General features: G+C 43.3%; 1 protein-coding gene across 3 annotated transcripts in view; it reads left to right on the forward strand.

Moving 5' to 3' along the window:
* Positions 1–10825: 10825 nt before the first annotated feature.
* The window catches only part of FUCA2 (alpha-L-fucosidase 2), a 20264-nt gene continuing 12658 nt past the window's right edge, over positions 10826–18431 (forward strand). Inside the window, exons 1-2 of one of the 3 annotated variants that reach the window (XM_017530389.2) lie at positions 10826–11472; positions 16334–16521. In XM_017530389.2, the coding sequence (XP_017385878.1) occupies positions 11255–11472; positions 16334–16521 (406 nt within the window). In that variant the 5' untranslated portion in view covers positions 10826–11254. The remainder of the gene's footprint in view (positions 11473–16333; positions 16522–18431) is intronic. The other 2 variants (XM_017530390.2, XM_017530388.2) reach the window with 2 other exon arrangements.

Raw genomic sequence — 18431 nt, forward strand, 5'->3', positions numbered from 1 at the left:
ATGGCTTAGATTTTTAATATTTTTAAAATAAAAAGAACACATATTATTTTAAGAAAATTTGGAAAATAAAACACAGAGAATGAATCTTATGCAGATATTTAAGGGAGTCTTACTTTTTTTGGATGAACATTGAGCAGTTCTGTCATCAATAAACTGTGAAAGATGAGCTTTACTGATCTTCACAGAATGAATGAAGTTCTTTCTGTTAAGTTCTCAAGTATCAACATCTATGGATAAAGAGGATGTTTTGTAAAGGCAGTGGGATGTGGCCTCCATCTAGAGATTTCAAGAGATTGGAGTCATGTGTATTACACAGCCTGCCAAAGGGATTCTTCAGATAATTAGAGAAAGGAGTCTCTAGCTTGGTACCAGTCTGTAGGGCATGACTTTTCTTTAAATGAGCCATCACCTCACCACTGCTCACACTTGCTTCTTTATTTTGACCACTGTGTCAGGATATGATCTTCGTTAGCCCTACAGGTCTCATCTATAAAGCCTCACATGGAGCTCACAGCAATTTCTTCCTTCTTAGTCTGTCCACAGTGCTATCTTCAGCCACTCCAGTAAATAGCCCCCAGGGCTCTAAAATGGATAAGATCCTCTGCATGCCTCTTGGCTTATCTGGTCTTCCTTACAGATCTGATCCTATATTGCTTTCATCGACTTGAACACCACCTCTCTCCTACCAGCACTTTCTCTCCCATTGTTCAAATGCTCCACACATCTGTCTCATGGCAGCACTTCATTGCTTGTCTCTATGGGTTTCTTCTCTTTTCACATTGAAAGCTTCTTGATGGCTGAGTTTATAGCCTGTGCTCCTGACCCATGCTGTCGGCCTCTGCCTGGAACATCCTTGCTCTCACTGTTTGCCTAATTCATTAACTAATTATGGAGACCTCATCCAAATTTTAATTCCTCAGGGAAGCTATCTCTGATGCCCAGACTAGATTGGAATCCCAATGCTTTGATAGCATTCCATGGCTCACACATGAACTCCGGTTTGCAGTGTTATATTTAGGTGGTCATTTGTCTAATGTCCACATTTCCCACTAGAGAGTCAGCCATATAAGGAATAGGGCTGTGTCTGTTTTCCTGCCATTGCAACCGCTGAGCCCAGCTCAGTGCTTGAACAGAGCAGAGGCTGAATAAATATATTTTGACCCACTGAAGTAAGGATGTAATGAACAGGTGGGGCGTTGTGGCTCACCCCTGTAATCCCACTATTTTGGGAGGCCTCAGTGGGAGGATTGCTTGAGTTCACGAGTTGATGACCACTCTGGCCAACATGGCGTAACCTTGTCTCTAAAAAAAGTACAAAAATTAGCCAGGCATGGTGGCACACATCTGTGGTCCCAGCTACTTGGGAGGCTGAGGTAGCAGGATCGCTTGAGCCTGGGAAGCGGAGGTTGCAGTGAACTGAAATCACACCTCTGCGCTCCAGCCTGGGTGAGAGAGCAAGACCTGNCCTAAATGTTTTTAATTTAAGTACAAAGTAATACTTGAGAATTTGAGGATATGTTCTATGTACTTATCTTAGGTTTCATATGGCATATTCAGTTTCACTGGAGGGAAGAACAGAAGACTAGGAATTCATAAGAAATTATAGGCTTCATTTTTTCTAAATGACTGAAGCTTAACCTGTTTAAATATCAATTGTTATGATACTTTAGCCTTTTTTTAAGAGGAAAAAAATTGCTACATACATTCTTAGTGTCTGAAGCAAAGTATAATAAACACTGTGTTAATGAATAAGGATGATCATAACAAACCATATAACTGGTGGTTCAGTATTTTCATAAGTAGGACTCAGCAGGAACTGTTGGAATATACAGGACTCTATCCTAGTGCCTGGTAGGTAGGTACAGGGTGCCCTGTTTGTTGAGTTTTTTGTACCTTTTCCTTTTTAAGTGGTTTTGCTGTTACTTGCAGAATCCAAGTAAGTTGTATCAGCTGGCTTGCATCTGATGACTCCTTTTTCTAATTTGCTGCTTTCATCCACTATGAATTGAGGCAGGCAACCACCAGGATTCCTGAGCTATTCATATAGTAAGAGAACTAGGCTGTGGTCAGGTGCAAGTGGCTCACGCCTATAATCCCAGCACTTTGGGAGGCCAAGGCAGAAGGATCGCTTGAGTCCAGGACTTCTAGACCAGCCTGGGCAACATGGCGAAACCCCATCTCTACTAAAAATACAAAAAAAAGCTGGGTGTGGTGGCTCATGCCTGTAATCCCAACACTTGAGGTGGCTGAGATGGGTGGGTGGATCATTTGAGGTCAAGAGTTGGAGACCAGCCTGGCCAATATGGTGAAACCCCACCTCTACTAAAAATACAAAAATTAACCAGGTGTGGTGATAGGTGTCTGTAGTCACAGCTACTTAGGAGGCTGAGGCAGGTGAATCACTTGAACCCGGGAGGTGGTGGTTGCAATGAACTGATATCACACCACTGCGCTCCAGCCTGGGCAACAGAGCAAGTCTCTCACACACAAAGTTAACTGGTAATTAGTAACTGAAATAAGGAACTGAAATAATGGCCAATGAATGAATGAATGGATATAGTATTTTCATTCACATAATAACCACAGTCTATGCAGCTTTCCTCAGTTTAGCAGGATGGTTAAAAACATGAGCCCTACACTATTTAGCAAGTTATTTAACTCTCTGTGCTTCTTGTTCTTACCTGTAGATTGAGGATAATAAAAGTACATTTGGAGGTACTTTATATAACAGAATGTACATATAAGGACTTAATAAAAGTGTGTATATATATATGTATGTATATATATATAATTACTCAGAACAGTCTAACATATAGTAAGCACTAAACTCAGTAAGTATGCCAGAACCCTAAAAAACAGCCTCTGTCTTGAATCATGAAATTTCCATGATCACTGCATCCAATCATTGCTATTCCAATGTACTTACCTTGACTCATATTGATATAAATATTTAATCAAATCTCTTTGTATATTATTAGTGGTGATTACTCTGTGTCTCTAAGTTCTCCAGAGCTGACTTCCCTATCAGGTGTGGCAGGTGCAGTGCCAGCAATACCTGTAGAGACCCACAAAAATGTTTTAATTCCATCTAAAATCTGAAGGAGAAAAAAAACCTTGCAAGTCAAAGAAAATATTTTAATATGTAATATTCATATATTCACCTGTTTACCAACAGTGTTGTAGAATATACCTCTATGAGCTTTTTTTTTTTTAATGGAGGAAGAAGAGGTCCATGAAGGCAAAGGTGCCCAGGGCCCAGGAAACTCACAAAACAGCCTAGCAGTTCTCAACCTGCTTCTTTGCATCAGAGGCTTCACTTGACAGTTAAATGAAAGAATCAAAACACCAGTGTGGCTTTACAACATTCATACACCATCAGAATAAATACATATACATATAGAATGCATATATATGCATACAGAATGCATAGATATACATACAGCTTACCTATACATATAGAATACATCATACACAATCAGAATACATACATCTACATACAGAATGCATACATATACATAGAGAATTCATACATATACATACAGAATACTTACCTATACATGCAGAATACATCATACACCATCAGAATAGTGTATGGCAAGGGTAGACTGCTGATTGAGAAAGGACATCTCAGCACTAGGTAACCTTTCTATGTGGGTTCTACCCCCTAAAAGCATGTGTACCCATGAATAACTAGCTAAATAGTGTAGGGCCCAGGCTTTTAACCATCCTGCTAAACTGAGGAAAGCTGCCCAGACTCTGGTTATTGTGAATGAAAACACTGTATTCATTCATTCATGGGTCATTATTTTGGTTCCTTATTTCAGGAGGACTCCCTTCACTCTCTCCCTTTTTCATTCATGTCTTCTTTCCCACTTGTTCTTCAGCCCTCACCCATCACCTCCCCTACATGTTTCCTGCACTTGCTCGTGCTCACCTTTGCCAGTCCCTCCTTGGTTCCTCCCTCACTGCCGTCCCCTCCCCTGTGCCCTTGCTGGTGTGCATGCTGTGATGTGCTCAGCCTAAGGCTTCTCATATTGCTTTGGTTTTGGGGTTTATTTTAGCATCTCCTTTTGATACCTCTACCTCTCCCCTCTCCTCTTGTCTTTATTCATTATTCTTGCATATTGTTTGTCTTTGTATTTTAGTTTCTTTTGGGTTCTAGTTTTGGGACAATCTTGGTTTTGAATTTATTTGTCTTTGAATCTTTTTTTTAAACCAGTTCCATTCTCTGTCTTTTCTCTTTCTTTTCTTTTCCTTCTTTCATATCTCCTTTCTCCCTCTTGCCCAGCCCTGTTTCTCAGTTCTCATAGTTACTTTTTTTTTCTTCCTCTTCCTCTGGAGGACTTGCCCTCTTCCCTCCCACTTCTTTTTTTTTCCCCATTTATATATTTTATTGCCTTTTAGGTTTTGGGGTACATGTGAAGAACATGCAAGATTGTTGCATAGATACACATGTGGCAGTGCGATTTGCTGCCTTCCTCCCCATCACCTACATCTAGCATCTCTCCCCTTGCTATCTCTCCCCAGCTCCCCACCCCCCCATCCCCCCCCCATTTCCCCCCAACTGACCCCAGCGCGTAGTGCCCCCCTCCCTGTGTCCATGTGCTCTCATCGTTCAACACCCACCTATGAGTGAGAACATGCGGTGTTTGATCTTCTGCTCTTCTGTCAGTTTGCTGAGAATGATGGTTTCCAGGTTCATCCATGTCCTACAAAGGACACAAACTCATCATTTTTGATGGCTGCATAATATTCCATGGTGTATATGTGCCACATTTTCCCTATCCAGTCTATCGTCGATGGGCATTTGGGTTGGTTCCACGTCTTTGCTATTGTAAACAGTGCTGCAATGAACATTCGTGTGCACGTGTCCTTATAGTAGAAAGATTTATAATCCTTTGGATATATACTCAGTAATGGGATTGGGAAGAATCAATATCATGAAAATGGCCATACTGCCCAAAGTAATTTACAGATTCAAAGCTATCCCCATCAAGCTACCAATGACCTTCTTCACAGAACTGGAAAAAACCACCTTAAACTTCATATGGAACCAAAAGAGAGCCCGCATAGCCAAGTCAATTCTAAGCAAAAAGAACAAAGCGGGAGGCATCACACTACTGGACTTCAAACTATACTACAAGCCTACAGTAATCAAAACAGCATGGTACTGGTACCAAAACAGAGATATAGACCAATGGAACAGAACAGAGGTCTCGGAGGCAACACAACATATCTACAACCACCTGATCTTTGACAAACCAGACAAAAACAAGCAATGGGGAAAAGATTCCCTGTTTAATAAATGGTGTTGGGAAAACTGGCTAGCCATGTTTAGAAAGCAGAAACTGGACCCCTTCCTGACACCTTACACTAAAATTAACTCCAGATGGATTAAAGACTTAAACATAAGACCTAACACCATAAAAACCCTAGAAGAAAATCTAGGCAAAACCATTCAGGACATAGGTGTAGGCAAGGACTTCATGACCAAAACACCAAAAACATTGACAACAAAAGCCAAAATAGACAAATGGGACCTAATCAAACTCCACAGCTTCTGCACAGCAAAAGAAACAGTCATTAGAGTCAATTGGCAACCAACAGAATGGGAAAAAATTTTTGCAGTCTACCCATCTGACAAAGGGCTGATATCCAGAATTTACAAAGAACTAAAACAGATTTACAAGAAAAAAACAAACAAGCCCATTCAAAAGTGGGCAAAGGATATGAACAGATAACTTTACAAAAGAAGACATACATGAGGCCAACAAACATATGAAAAAATGCTCATCATCACTGGTCATCAGAGGAATTCCCTCCCACTTCTAACAAGAGCTGTGAAAACTTTGCCTTCTTTTCCAACTGGTGCAGCCCAGAGGACACTGTCTCCCTCAGCCATAAGGGCCACTGGAAAGGAGACTTGACATGTGACTGAGACCTCATCTCCCTGAACTGGGCCTCATGCACAGCCAATCATTAGATCATTCACTTTTCCCTGAAGACATTGAAGAGGAGAGAAGTAGAAGGCAAATGTGTTGTGTGCTCTGATGCTTAACTGCATACTAGGGTCATTAAATTACCTGCCACTGATGACCCTGGTGCAGAGAAAAAGTGGCAATTTGCTTTTGTTTATAGTCACCCTGCTTACCTCAGCAGACAGCTTGCTCCTTTCCCCCGTGCACACCCTGGGTGGTTGGTGATCAAACTTAACTATTCGATCTGCATTAAACGTAGGCAAATCTTGTCAATTAAACAGTGTCGTCTTCAGCAAATATATAGGCTGTCCTTTGGGTAACAACGCTCAATATCACAGATGCCTCCCCTTTCCCTGCTGCTCTCTAAGGTGGCATGGACTAGGGGCGGGGTCCTGAGGTGTTCCCCAGGTCCCGGGAAGGAACACGCCACCCTGCCTGCTCTGGTCCTGGAGTGCTGACACTCATTCTTTCATTGCTCCCAGGTGAAGCCCGAAGCTGCTGTAATTCAAGATCTGGTCTATATTGGGCTCCCCTACCCTCTCAGTTTCCACAGACTGGTGAGAGTCCTCTGAGGCATGGCTGTGAGCCTCAGGTCCTTGGCACAGGAGGCCCTGCCACAGAGACCCACTCAGGGCAGACTTCCTGTTAGGTTCTTGGCTACTTCTGGGTCCTGTTTGTGTCACTCGAATATCAAGGTCACCCCAGGAAAGCTAAAAAGTAGCCTCTTTAACATGGCTGTACCTTGCTATACTTGCCAGTTAGCCCAAGTCTTAATCAGGATATTCTATCCTGATTGTCATTTAGGACTTCAGGCTAAATGGGAATCAGGAGAGAAATACCCTTTCCGTAGGTTCCCCTGAATTTATTGAACACACACACAGCAATACTGGTCCACATGTAGACGAGGCTTAACATGTACTTTGCGTGATTTAATTCTCACAACACCCCTAGGAGGAAGATGTACAATTATCATTCACATTGAATAAGTGAAGAAACTGAGGCACAAAGAGGTTGAACACCTTCCAAAGCCTTCCCCAGGATCACACAGCTCTATGGCAGAGGCTGGAGCGGGGTCACGGCTTGGCGGCTCTCCCCTCTCTGCTGAACCCTGGGGCCTCCTCCCTTTATTTCTCTGTGCTTCGCTTCCCTGCCACCCGGCCTGAAAAAGGCGAGTTTTCTTTATTTCCCCCATGCCTGCTCTTCTACCACGAAGCTGGGCTATTTACCATATAAAGACTGGATTGGGTTCAGCTCCTTTTGAATCTTTTCTTCTGCATATCCAGAGAGAGACTGCGCTGATGTCAGCTGCCGGGCAAATGTTTCACTTCTTCCACTGTCCACTTCGGAAGAACTCTGGGGACTTCCAAGACTGGCTGGTGGCAGTCATCCAACTCCTATGTGGAGATCTATCCAGAACGTGTCCTCGAGAGCCTCGCTCAGCTATCAGCTCCACCTCGGCAGCTAATCATATCCCTGTGGACACACGTGGCCAGACTGCTTCCTCCGGCAGCAGCAAGGAATTTGGCCAGGACTGGCCTCTCACCCTCTCCTGCCTGGGCACCCTAAGTATCAGCAGGCTGCTGGCTGTGGTGGCTCCAGAAGGGAGGTACGTCCTTCTGTCTTCATCTTGTACCCCAAGTGACCTCAGACAAACAGGATCGGAGTTGACAGTGTTCCCCATCAAGGCCACACACTTTTCAAATGCCTTATACATGTGCACCTGCAGAACCCAGGGTTTTGCTCAGATTTCTGGGTCCCCTATCAAAACCTTTAAACAGACAGTTTAAGCCTTATGAGGTGTGATTCTATTGCTCAGTTAGCAGTAGCTTTATGTGCAAAGACTAGCTTTGTAAGGCATTACAAACTTATAAAATGTGAATGGAATCTATGGCAGGCGGGTCTCTCCATAAAGGACCATGTTCTAAACTACTTCATAGATTTCTTTTTTTCAGTCATTTAACAAATATTTTTAAGTAGAATCTCTTCTTCCTCTTCATTTCCAGATAATACTATTTGTGATTCCTTTCAAATCCCATAGCAATGGTTCTCAACCTGGTATACTAGGATTCTTTTTTTTTTTTTTTTTTTGAGACAGAGTCTTGCTCTGACGTCAGGCTGGAGTCATGCGGTGCAATCTCGGTTCACTGCAACTTCTGCCTCCCAGGTTCAACAATTCTCCTGCCTCAACCTCTTGAGTGGCTGGGATTACAGGCAATGTGCCACCACGCCTGGCTATTTTTTGTATTTTTAGTAGGGATGGGGTTTCACCACGTTAGTCAGGCTGGTCTCGAACTCCTGACTTTGTGATCCTCCTGCCTTGGCCTCCCAAAGTGCTGGGATTACAGGCATGAGCCACTGTGCCCGCCCTATATTAGGGTTCTTACGTGTCCTGAAGGGCACTAAGGGAGGTCTTTAATATAGTTTCAGTATTTCTTACAGAAAATAGACTTTTATGATAAGGTTGTACTTATGAATTAAAAACATTTCTTTGCCTTCAAGTGAAATAATAAATGACCCAAGTGGCATCCATGCATATCTGATGACCACTCTTTAACTGAAATATATGAAAGTGTAAATAATTCATAACATGATAAAAGGCCTTTGGAAGATGGACACTTTTGCTCTGTGGTGTTCACGTGGGGAAATGATGCCCACTCATGAGAGGACAGGGTCCTGCTGCTGCTGCATTGTCACCACAGTCATGTCTACTCGCCCCTTGGCAGGTCATAGTATCATTGTCACTGTGAAATTGTCTTTTGTGCTTATTACAAAAACTTCTGATTAGAGAGGATGTCAACACATAGTGGCTGAGAAGTCCATCTTTTGGTTCAAGCATGCCCCAGCATTCAGTGGCCACTGAGGCCCTAGATCATTCTGGGTTTCACCAACTAGATAATAAAAATTGTCAGGCCAGGCACAGTGGCTCATGCCTGTAATCCCAGCACTTTGAGAGGCTGAGGTGGGAGGATCACTTGAGATCAGGGGTTCAAAACCAGCCTGGCCAACATGGTGAAACCCTGTCTCTACTGAAAATACAAAAGTTAGCTAGGTGTGGTATCTGTAATCCCAGCTGCTCGGGAGACTGAGACAAGAGAATTGCTTGAACCCCCAGGGGTGGAGGTTGCAGTGAGTCAATACTGTGCCAGAGTACTCCAGCCTGGGCAACAGAATGAGACTCCGTCTCAAAAAAAACATTGTCATCTTTCTTTATCACAAACTGGAGCTGTTGCAATTGGTAATCCATGCTCAGCGGATTCACTGAGTCCTTTCTTCTAGACCACCCTCATTGTAAAAAAAAACAAAACAAAACTGGGGACCCTTATAGTGGAGCTGTGGCTCCAGGGGGCCATCTGGCGTGTCATCAGGAGGAAAAATGCCCCTACACCTGCAGTGACAGTGCCCTCTGCTGCTCCTGTCTCTCTGCAGAAATGGGATGGGAGAATGCAGGCCTCTTAGTGTCAAGTTTTTTATTCGATAATTAGAACCTCAGTTCACTGGAGAGCTTCAACAAACATTTTGAGTGTTGCTTTTCTGCCGTAAATGTGGGCAATACAGAAAGGAAGGTCATTATGAATGCCCTCACAAAGCTCACAGTCTGGTGGGAAACCAGACCTGTAACACCTAGCTAGCTGCTAGAGGATGCGTGGAATCCTGTGTGTGCTTGGAAGAAGGTGTTATGAAGCAGGTTAGGGAAAGTACAACGTTCTGGGAGGGAAGGGTGGTGGCAGAAAGCTTCACAGAAGAGGTGGCATTTGAATTGGCTCACTGAAGGGTAACGATTTCGTGGGGGCAGAAGCAGTTGGGGATTCTGGCTTTACTTTGAAAACACTTAAGAGGTGGAGGAGAGGCCGAGCATGGTGGCTCATGCCTGTAATTCTAGCACTTTGGGAGGCTGAGGTGGGCGGATCACCTGAGGTCAGGAGTTTAAGACCAGTCAGTCCAACATGGTGAAACCCATCTCTATGAAAAAAAAAAAATTACAAAAATTAGTCTGGCATGGTGGTGGGTGCCTGTAGTCCTGGCCACCTGGGAGGCTGAGGCAGGAGAATTGCTTGAACCAGGGTGGCAGAGGCTGAAGTGAGCCTAGATTGTGCCACTGCACTCCAGCAGGGGCAACAGTGAGACTGTCTCAAAACAACAACAACAAAAATCAGGTGGAGGAGATAAGCTTCCCAAATGTCCTTTTGATTAATCATTCCAAGTTGTTGATGGCTTCTTTTCCCAACTTGCGGATTTCTTAAACATTCATTCCACTGGTTTCACCTGTCTCATATAATCTCCTTGTTTAATGCAGTGGTTCTCAGGAAAGTTTGGCCCACCTGCTGGGAACATCAGAATCTTTTTTTTTTTTTGAGACAGAATCTCTGTCTGTTGCCCAGGCTGGAGTGCAGTGGTGCCATCTCGGCCCTCTGCAACCTCTGCCTCCCGGGTTCGGTTCAAGCGATTTTCCTGCCTCAGCCTTCCCAGTAGCTGGGACTACAGACGCACGCCACCACGCCCTGCTAATATTTTGTATTTTTAGTAGAGACGGAGTTTCATCGTGTTAGCCAGGATGGTCTCAATCTCCCGATTTGTGATCTGCCTGCCTCCGCCTCTTAAAGTGCTGGGATTACAGGCGGGAGCCATCATGTCTAGCCCAACATCAGAATCTTCTAGGAACTGGGTAGAAATGCAAATTCTTGGGCCCCAACCTAACTGCTGAATCTGAAGCTCTTGGAATTTCCTCTGACATAAATTCGAGGTTGACAGCCACAGTTCTAACATACAGACCTTGGGAGCTGATACAGGGGCTGAGAACGATCTAGGTTACTTTCCATGTTCCATCTTGGCGAGACCTGGCTGAGGTTACTGCCTTGACCTTCTCGTCCACGACTCGGACGTGTGGAGCAGCCACCCGGGCGGGCTGGTGGCGTGGTCCTCTTGGGCAGATTTTTGGGCAGGGTCGTGCCTGCTTGAGGGCAGAGGCGCTGGTCACAGGGCCCTGACACAGACTCATATTTTCCCCCTCAAAGCGGATAGAGCCTTAGCAAAGCCATGGCAGCTGGCTTTGGGGTACTGGGGGCCTCAGTCACGCTGAGCGATGCAGCCCTCCTGGGGTTATTCCGAGCGCCCGGAAGAGTGGTCGCTCCCGCCCCGGAGGGGGAAGGGTGGCCTGTTTCCAAGTCCGGCTTGGTCAGGTGACAGCGGCGCGCCATACTCAGCAGCAATAATGCGGAAGAACAGCGCTGGTGAGGCCGCGCCAGCCTGCAAAGAAGACAGCCGGCCCGCGCGGGGACATGCGGTCCCGGGAGCTCCCCGGGCTCGTGCTCTCGCTGCTGCTGCTGCTGCCGCTGCTGCTGCCGCCTTGCCCTGCCCGCAGTGCTGCGCGCTTCGACCCCACCTGGGAGTCCCTGGACGCCCGCCAGCTGCCCGCGTGGTTCGACCAGGCCAAGTTCGGCATCTTCATCCACTGGGGCGTGTTTTCCGTGCCCAGCTTCGGTAGCGAGTGGTTCTGGTGAGTGCGCTCCCTTCCGTCTCCTCCTCGGCGCCCTTGACCCTACCGGCAGGCTCCAGCCACTACCCAGCGGGCCTCGTTCGCCGCCTGGTGCTGCCTGCACCCTAGTCGGTTTCACCTCCCACTGCGTTACCGGCGTTTCGCACTTCCGGGTGTCGAATGTGGCGTTTCTTGCCTAAGTGGTTCGTGCTGAGTGAACAGGGAATTTTTCTTCCGTGTAACTGCAAGAGTTTTCAGACACACCTGACTCCTCAGCTTCTTCACAGTTGCGCATATGAAGCTGTAGTTATGACACTACGACATCGAGCTACTAGACACATTCATCAGTTTGTGCAGGGCATCACATGAGCGCGGACTCAGACACAATGGCTCATGGTTGCTCTGCCAATTTGCAGTCATTCTGCAGTGAACTTATGGTTAAAACATAGTCACGAGTATGTGAAATGACTGTTCATTTGAACACCATTGGCTATTTAACGTTAACATGTTACCCATGTGTGGCTCCAGGAACTTTTAAAAGAGGTTCTAGAATGGTACTTTTTTTTATATATATATATAAAGAGCTTTATTGAGGTATAATTACACTTAGGCACCATAAAATTCACTTGTTAAGCATACAATTTTAGTACATTCACGGACTTGTGCATCCATCACAACAATGCAGTTTTAGAACATTTTCCATCATCCGAAAGAGATCGCTCCTGCCGGTGTGCTGCGAATCCTGTTCTCACTCACAGCCTCAGGCAACCACTAGTCTGCTTTGTGTCTCTGTATTTTGCCTTTTCTGGACATTTCATAAAGCATCTTTTTTTTTTGTAGCTTTAAGTATTCCTGTTACTCATGGCATATGGATATGCAACTGCTAAAGGAATCCACATTCAGGCAACAGCAAGAGTGAGGAGAAAATCATGGCCAACAATATGGTATAGTGGAAAGAGCCTCAAGTCTGGGAGACTCAGTTTTGGTCTCAGCTATTCTCCTAACCAGCTGTTTGCCTTTGTTTTTTTAGAGATGGGGTCTTGCTCTGTTGCCCAGGCTGGAGTGCAGTGGTGTGAACATGGTTCACTGTAGCCTTGAACTCCTGAGCTTAAGCAATCCTCCCACCTCAGCCTCCTGGGGTGCTGGGATTACAGGCATGAGCCACTGCGCCCAGCCAGCCGGCCAGTTTAAAAATTTATAAAAGACAAACAGGCCGGATGCGGTGGCTCATGCCTGTAATTCCAGCACTTTGGGAGGCCAAGACAGGCGGATTGCTTGATCCCTCGTGTTCGAGACCAGCCTGGGCAACATGGTGAGACTGCATCTCTACACAACACACACACACACACACACACACACACACACACACACACACACAATCAGCCAGGCATAGTAGCACGTGCCTATAATCCCAGCTACTCTAGAATGGTACTCTTAACACAACCCAGTTATACTGTCATATGAAAGGTGCTGCACAAAAATCTGTGCTTTAGATTTTACTTTGAGATCTATGTGAAAATGTGCATATAATTTCTTAAACTGTTGCACATGTCTTTTCTGGCTAAATGCTACAAGTATTAAGTTCTTTAAAATAGAAGTATTTTGTGTGCATATATAGATACATGCACATAATATATTCTTTTATTTTATATATTTATTTAGAGACGGAATCTGACTCTGTCGCCCAGGTTGGAGTGCAGTGGGGTGATCTTGGCTCACTGCAACCTTCGCCCACCGGGCTCCAGCGATTCTCATGCCTCAGCCTATGGAGTAGCTGGGACTACAGGCATGCAACACCATGCAGGCTAATTTTTTGTATTTTTTAGTAGAGACAGGGATTTGCCATGTTGGCCAGGCTGGTCTCAAACTCCTGACCTCAGGTGATCGGCAGTGGCTCATGCCTGTAATCCCAGCACTTTGGGGCACATAATATATTCTTAAGTAAAATAAAGAATCATTACACAGTAAGTATTTATTTGAATCAACTATATACTACATAAATAGTATACATCCAAATTAACATACTATATTTAATAGACACAATACAGAATATGAGCTATATGTTATATTAACATTACATAGTATACACTGTACCATGCTTCCTGTAGGAGTAGAAAAATTGCATCGCCATTCCGTTAGGGTCTCTGCTAGGTCCGAGAATTAAATTGACATTGTGTGATTAAATTATATGGGGAGGCTTAAAAAATAAGAGTTATTTGAACAAGGTCTGTACAGTATTCTACTTCTTGTCTGTGAAGCTTAGGATGTTGCCTTTTCTTCTAGTATAGAGTATCTTTCACACTGGAATTTCATCTTCTGCTCCTAAGAAACAGCACAAAGGTCAAAGTGCTCTTCATGCTTCTGCTATTTTTCAAGTTTCTTTACCTTTAATAATATGCCACAGTAGCGTATTTTAGCCCTTTCATTACAAAGAGATTGACTACCTGCAACCAATAACCTTTCTTATTAGTAGGTCAGTTGATGTAAAAAATAAAACTGGGTAAGCTATGGAGAATTATTCATATACTTTAAATAATTCAACTTGTAAAACAGAGACTCTTTCTTCTTATACCAAAACATAGCTACTTCAAAAAGATGTTACAAACATTTATTTGCATGTTTTGGGCTGTAAGGAATCTTGAGTTTATTTTGGAAATGTTTTAGATTAGTGTGGTACATAATTAACACATTTTCTTCCCCCTAAATTGTATCTTATATTATCATTTTGTTCAATCATGAAGATTAGGTAAAGATATATTGGTACCAGAAAAGGATTTGACGTTTGTTAAAACTGGTACTATGCCAAAATAAAACAGCTACTTTTGAGTCATTTTATTCTTTGCTACAAATAACTTAATTTTCTACAAATAAACCCATGGTTGTTTGTTTTGACCTAGAACAATAAAGATACTTCTCATACTAAACAAAATAGAGAACACATTTCTGAAGATCTGGAAATGCATTAACCCTGTGGAAGATTTTTAAATTATCTATGATTTCCCTTTGTATCCTCTGCTCCTTACTCTCAATTTGACTTTCGGGCAATCAACTGTACAGATAAGTATATCTGACTGTCCTAAATGGCTATTAAAAAGCAAATATAAACGATGGACTTTCTACCAGAAATGCCTCTTTTCATCTCTCAGCATGAAATTTGAGTCTAGACAGTAGGGGAGAATGCAGGTTCAAATTAGATGATGCTAGGAGAAATTCTCTCCTTTTTTCAACTTTCTGAATGTCCAGTTTCTTTTTTGCAGTTCAATTTAAAAGGTAATGCCTATAGTCCCAGCTACTTAGGAGGGTGAGGTGGGAGAGCCCAGGAGTTCAAGACTGTGGTGAGGTATGATTATGCCACTGCATTCCAACCTGGGTGATAGAGCAAGACCCTGTCTCAACTAATCAATCAATAATAAATAAATAATAAAAATGCTTCATGGATCCGTTAGGATACTTTCACTTTAAGGTATCAAAAACCCAAGTAAAAGGTATAATGATAGGGGGTTATATTATCTCACATAACAGGAAATTTAGAGGTAGCTGGTTCATTGATGAAATGAAAGACATAGGCTTTTTCTGTCATCCTTAGTCTGGGGACTTGTCCCTTCATGGTCACATGATGGCAGCCAGGCATCATAGCTTCACACAGCCTTGCACAAAGGCAGGAGGACCAGTGTCTCTTTTCATTAGGAGGGAAACCATGTCCAGAATTCTCAAAGTCTGCTTACCCTAAAGTTCCCTTGGCCACGATGGATCTTACATCCCTGTTTTAGCTGTAGTGGAAGCTGGGAAATTAGGTAAATATGACTTTTGGGTAGGCAAACAACATGCCTGCCACATAGTATGCCCTTCAATTATGTCTTCTTAGCAGAAAGAGTCTCCTGATCATCTTATGAAATGTAGCGCTGATTATGGATTTGCTTATCCTGTAGAAATACTCTTATGAAAGGAATGGTCATAGAAAAAGTAGGAGGTGGGTCAGAAATGGGGGTTGCATCTATTTCATGAGGATGGTTATTCTGTGTTTAAAATGTTTAGATGTGCTTTTCCTCATGATGTCTTGCTTATGCAGTTTAGGATCAATATACCAATGCTTAGAATCAATGCATATAGCAAGTAATCCTTGAAGGTTGAGTCCATTAATTAAAATAACAACATCATCTTAATTTTATTGTTGCTTCTCTTTCTGTGCTGTGCCTCCAAAGTTTTCTCTACTAGTGAATATAATAGATGCATGTTATGTTTTAGGCATGTAGTCTTCCGTTCAGAAGCCCTAGTCACTTACGTTACAAAGGACAATGTGTAATAACACATACTACATGTTGTGATTTAAAGGTGAAGAATTAAAAGAGAATGGGGCTGGGAATGGTGACTCATGCTATAATCCTGACTTTGGGAGGCTGAGGCAGGAGGGTTGCTTGAGCCCAGGAGTTTAAGACCAGCCTGGGCAACACATGGAAACCACATTTCCACAAAGAAAAAAAAAAATAGCCAGGTGTGGTGACACATGCCTGTAGTCCCAGCTACTCAGGAGGCTGAGGCGAGAGGATCCCTTGTGCCCAGGAGGTCAAGGTTGCACTACTGCACTCCAAACTGAGTGACAGAGTGAGATCCTGTCTTAAAAAAAAAAGAGAGAATGGGTAGCTGAGTTGCCTAGAATGCTCTAGTTTATGAGCCAAGTGGATTTCACAGGGGGATAGATAGAGAGGGGAGTTTAGTTTGCATAAGCTTTCTTTAAAGCCAAGTCAAACCAATGGGGAAGTGAGAAAGAGAATATGGGTCCTACTGTATCTGAATGAGGGGTAAATGGTAAAGGGAGCTGGAGCAGTTCTTTTAAATGTGTGTGTATGTGTTGTTTATACGGTCTTTCCTTTCCTCCCCTTAGGTGGTATTGGCAAAAGGAAAAGATACCGAAGTATGTGGAATTCATGAAAGATAATTACCCTCCTAGTTTCAAATATGAAGATTTTGGACCACTATTTACAGCAAAATTTTTTAATGCCAACCAGTGGGCAGATATTTTTCAGGCCTCTGGTGCCAAATACATTGTCTTAACTTCAAAACATCATGAAGGTAAGTCAATCCAGCATATGCAAATTGCTGACAATTGTTAAGAAATAAAAAGTTGTCATTTTGGAAGAAAAAACTAAAGCAAGGTCTAATTTTCTCTTAGGAGCAACCATAAGTAGTGACTGACACTTGCTTATAACTTAGGGACTGCATGTTCAACCAAATTGAAAGATATTATGAATACAGAAAGAATCAAACCCTCCACATAACAGAGGAAAGATGGTCACATTTTGTTACATGTATATTGAACAATATTTCCAAGACATCCTTAAATCTGTTTGCCGAAGGGAGTGTGAGTTGTAAGTCAAAATTCATCATTGGAACTGCACTCTTTCCTTCCCTTTCTCTGCAATGCAACCTGTGAATGCATCATGGAGGTTACACTGCTATAGTCTGACATCATTACGATACACCTGGCTGCCCTTTTAGCCAAGTCCTAGCCAAATGGTACAAATAGTGGATGAATTGATAGTGATGAAAGTGACCAAGATCACTCGGAGGGAAAAGGATTGTAGAATTGTAATGGTTCCCAGAAAAATCAGAGGTGGTGGAAGAATACCTAAAAAACCCCACAGTCATCCTATTTTAATAGAATGGATTCAACCCATTACCATTCCAATATTTGTAACGCCAAGGAAGCATTAACAAATTGTTTTCGTTCCAACTGCTTGTTAATTTATCAGTTTCTTTTGCATGATCATTTTTGTCTTGGTATAAAACAATTTGCACTGAATGTGGTCACCCATGCCTGTAATCCCAAAACTTTGGGAGGTCAAGGAAGGAGGATCATTTGAGCCCAGGGGTTTGAGATCAGCCTGGGCAACATAGTGAGACCTTATCTCTACAAACAAAACAAAACAAAACAAAACCTAAAAAATTAGCATGGTGGCATGTCTCCGGAGTCCCAGCTACTTGGGAGGCACAGGTGGGAGGACTGCTTGAGCCTGGGTGATTGAGGCTGCAATGAGTGGAGATAGGGCCACTACACTCCAGTTTAGGCAGCAGAGGGAGATCTTGTCTCAAAAAAAAAAAAAAAAAAGAAAAGAAAAGAAAAAAATTTTGTTTTCTTGTTTTCTCCAGGGACGGGATGGGAATAGGAGAGAACCGAAGCAAAAAATCTGGAATTATCAGTGGATAGTTTTCCCTTTGGCCACATTCTGGTAGTTTCATGATTTTCTCCTTTAGATGTTTCTCCTGCTGAGATGGATATCTATAAAGTGTATTTGCTTGAGAACATGCTGATTTCCTGATGTCTAGGAACTTTCCCAAGCTGTATGGCACAATGTATTACATAGTGAGTTTATTTAATAAAAATTCATAATCAAACTGTGAGACAGATGATGTAGCCCACACTTATACATTTTCTAGGACCCATGTTGTCAGATGTTTTCATTGCTTGTGGAAAATGCATGCCATGCTCAGGAAGGACGATCACTGTGTGAGCTTCTGGTGGTGATATTAAAATGAAGACCCATGTGGTTTTAGTACTCTCTGACATTAGGGCCTGTCAAGTTGAAAAATTTTGAATATGATTTTAGATATTGACACCGTTCTGAAGCTTACCACAGACATGATAGGAACAAGAGTGAGCTGTTTTAAAAAGCTTATTTAAGTGAATCTAAGGCCAGGTGCAGTGGCTCACTTCTATAATCCCAACACTTTGGGAAGCCGAGGAAGGAGGACTGCCTGAGGCCAGGAGTTTGAGACCAGCCTAGGCAGCAAAGTGAGACCCTGTCTCTGAAAAAACAAACAAAATTAGCTGGGCGTGGTGGAGCACACCTGTAGTCCTAGCTACTTGGGAGGCTGAGGTGGGAGGAATGCTTGGGCCCAGGAGGTCAAGGATGCAGTGAGCCAAGGTCGCACCACTGAACTCCAGCCTAGGTGTCAGAGCCAGAATCTGTCTCAAAAAAAAA

The sequence above is a fragment of the Cebus imitator genome, unplaced genomic scaffold (genome assembly GCF_001604975.1).
Source record: "Cebus imitator isolate Cc_AM_T3 unplaced genomic scaffold, Cebus_imitator-1.0 Scaffold65, whole genome shotgun sequence".
In the NCBI taxonomy this organism is placed as follows: domain Eukaryota; kingdom Metazoa; phylum Chordata; class Mammalia; order Primates; family Cebidae; genus Cebus; species Cebus imitator.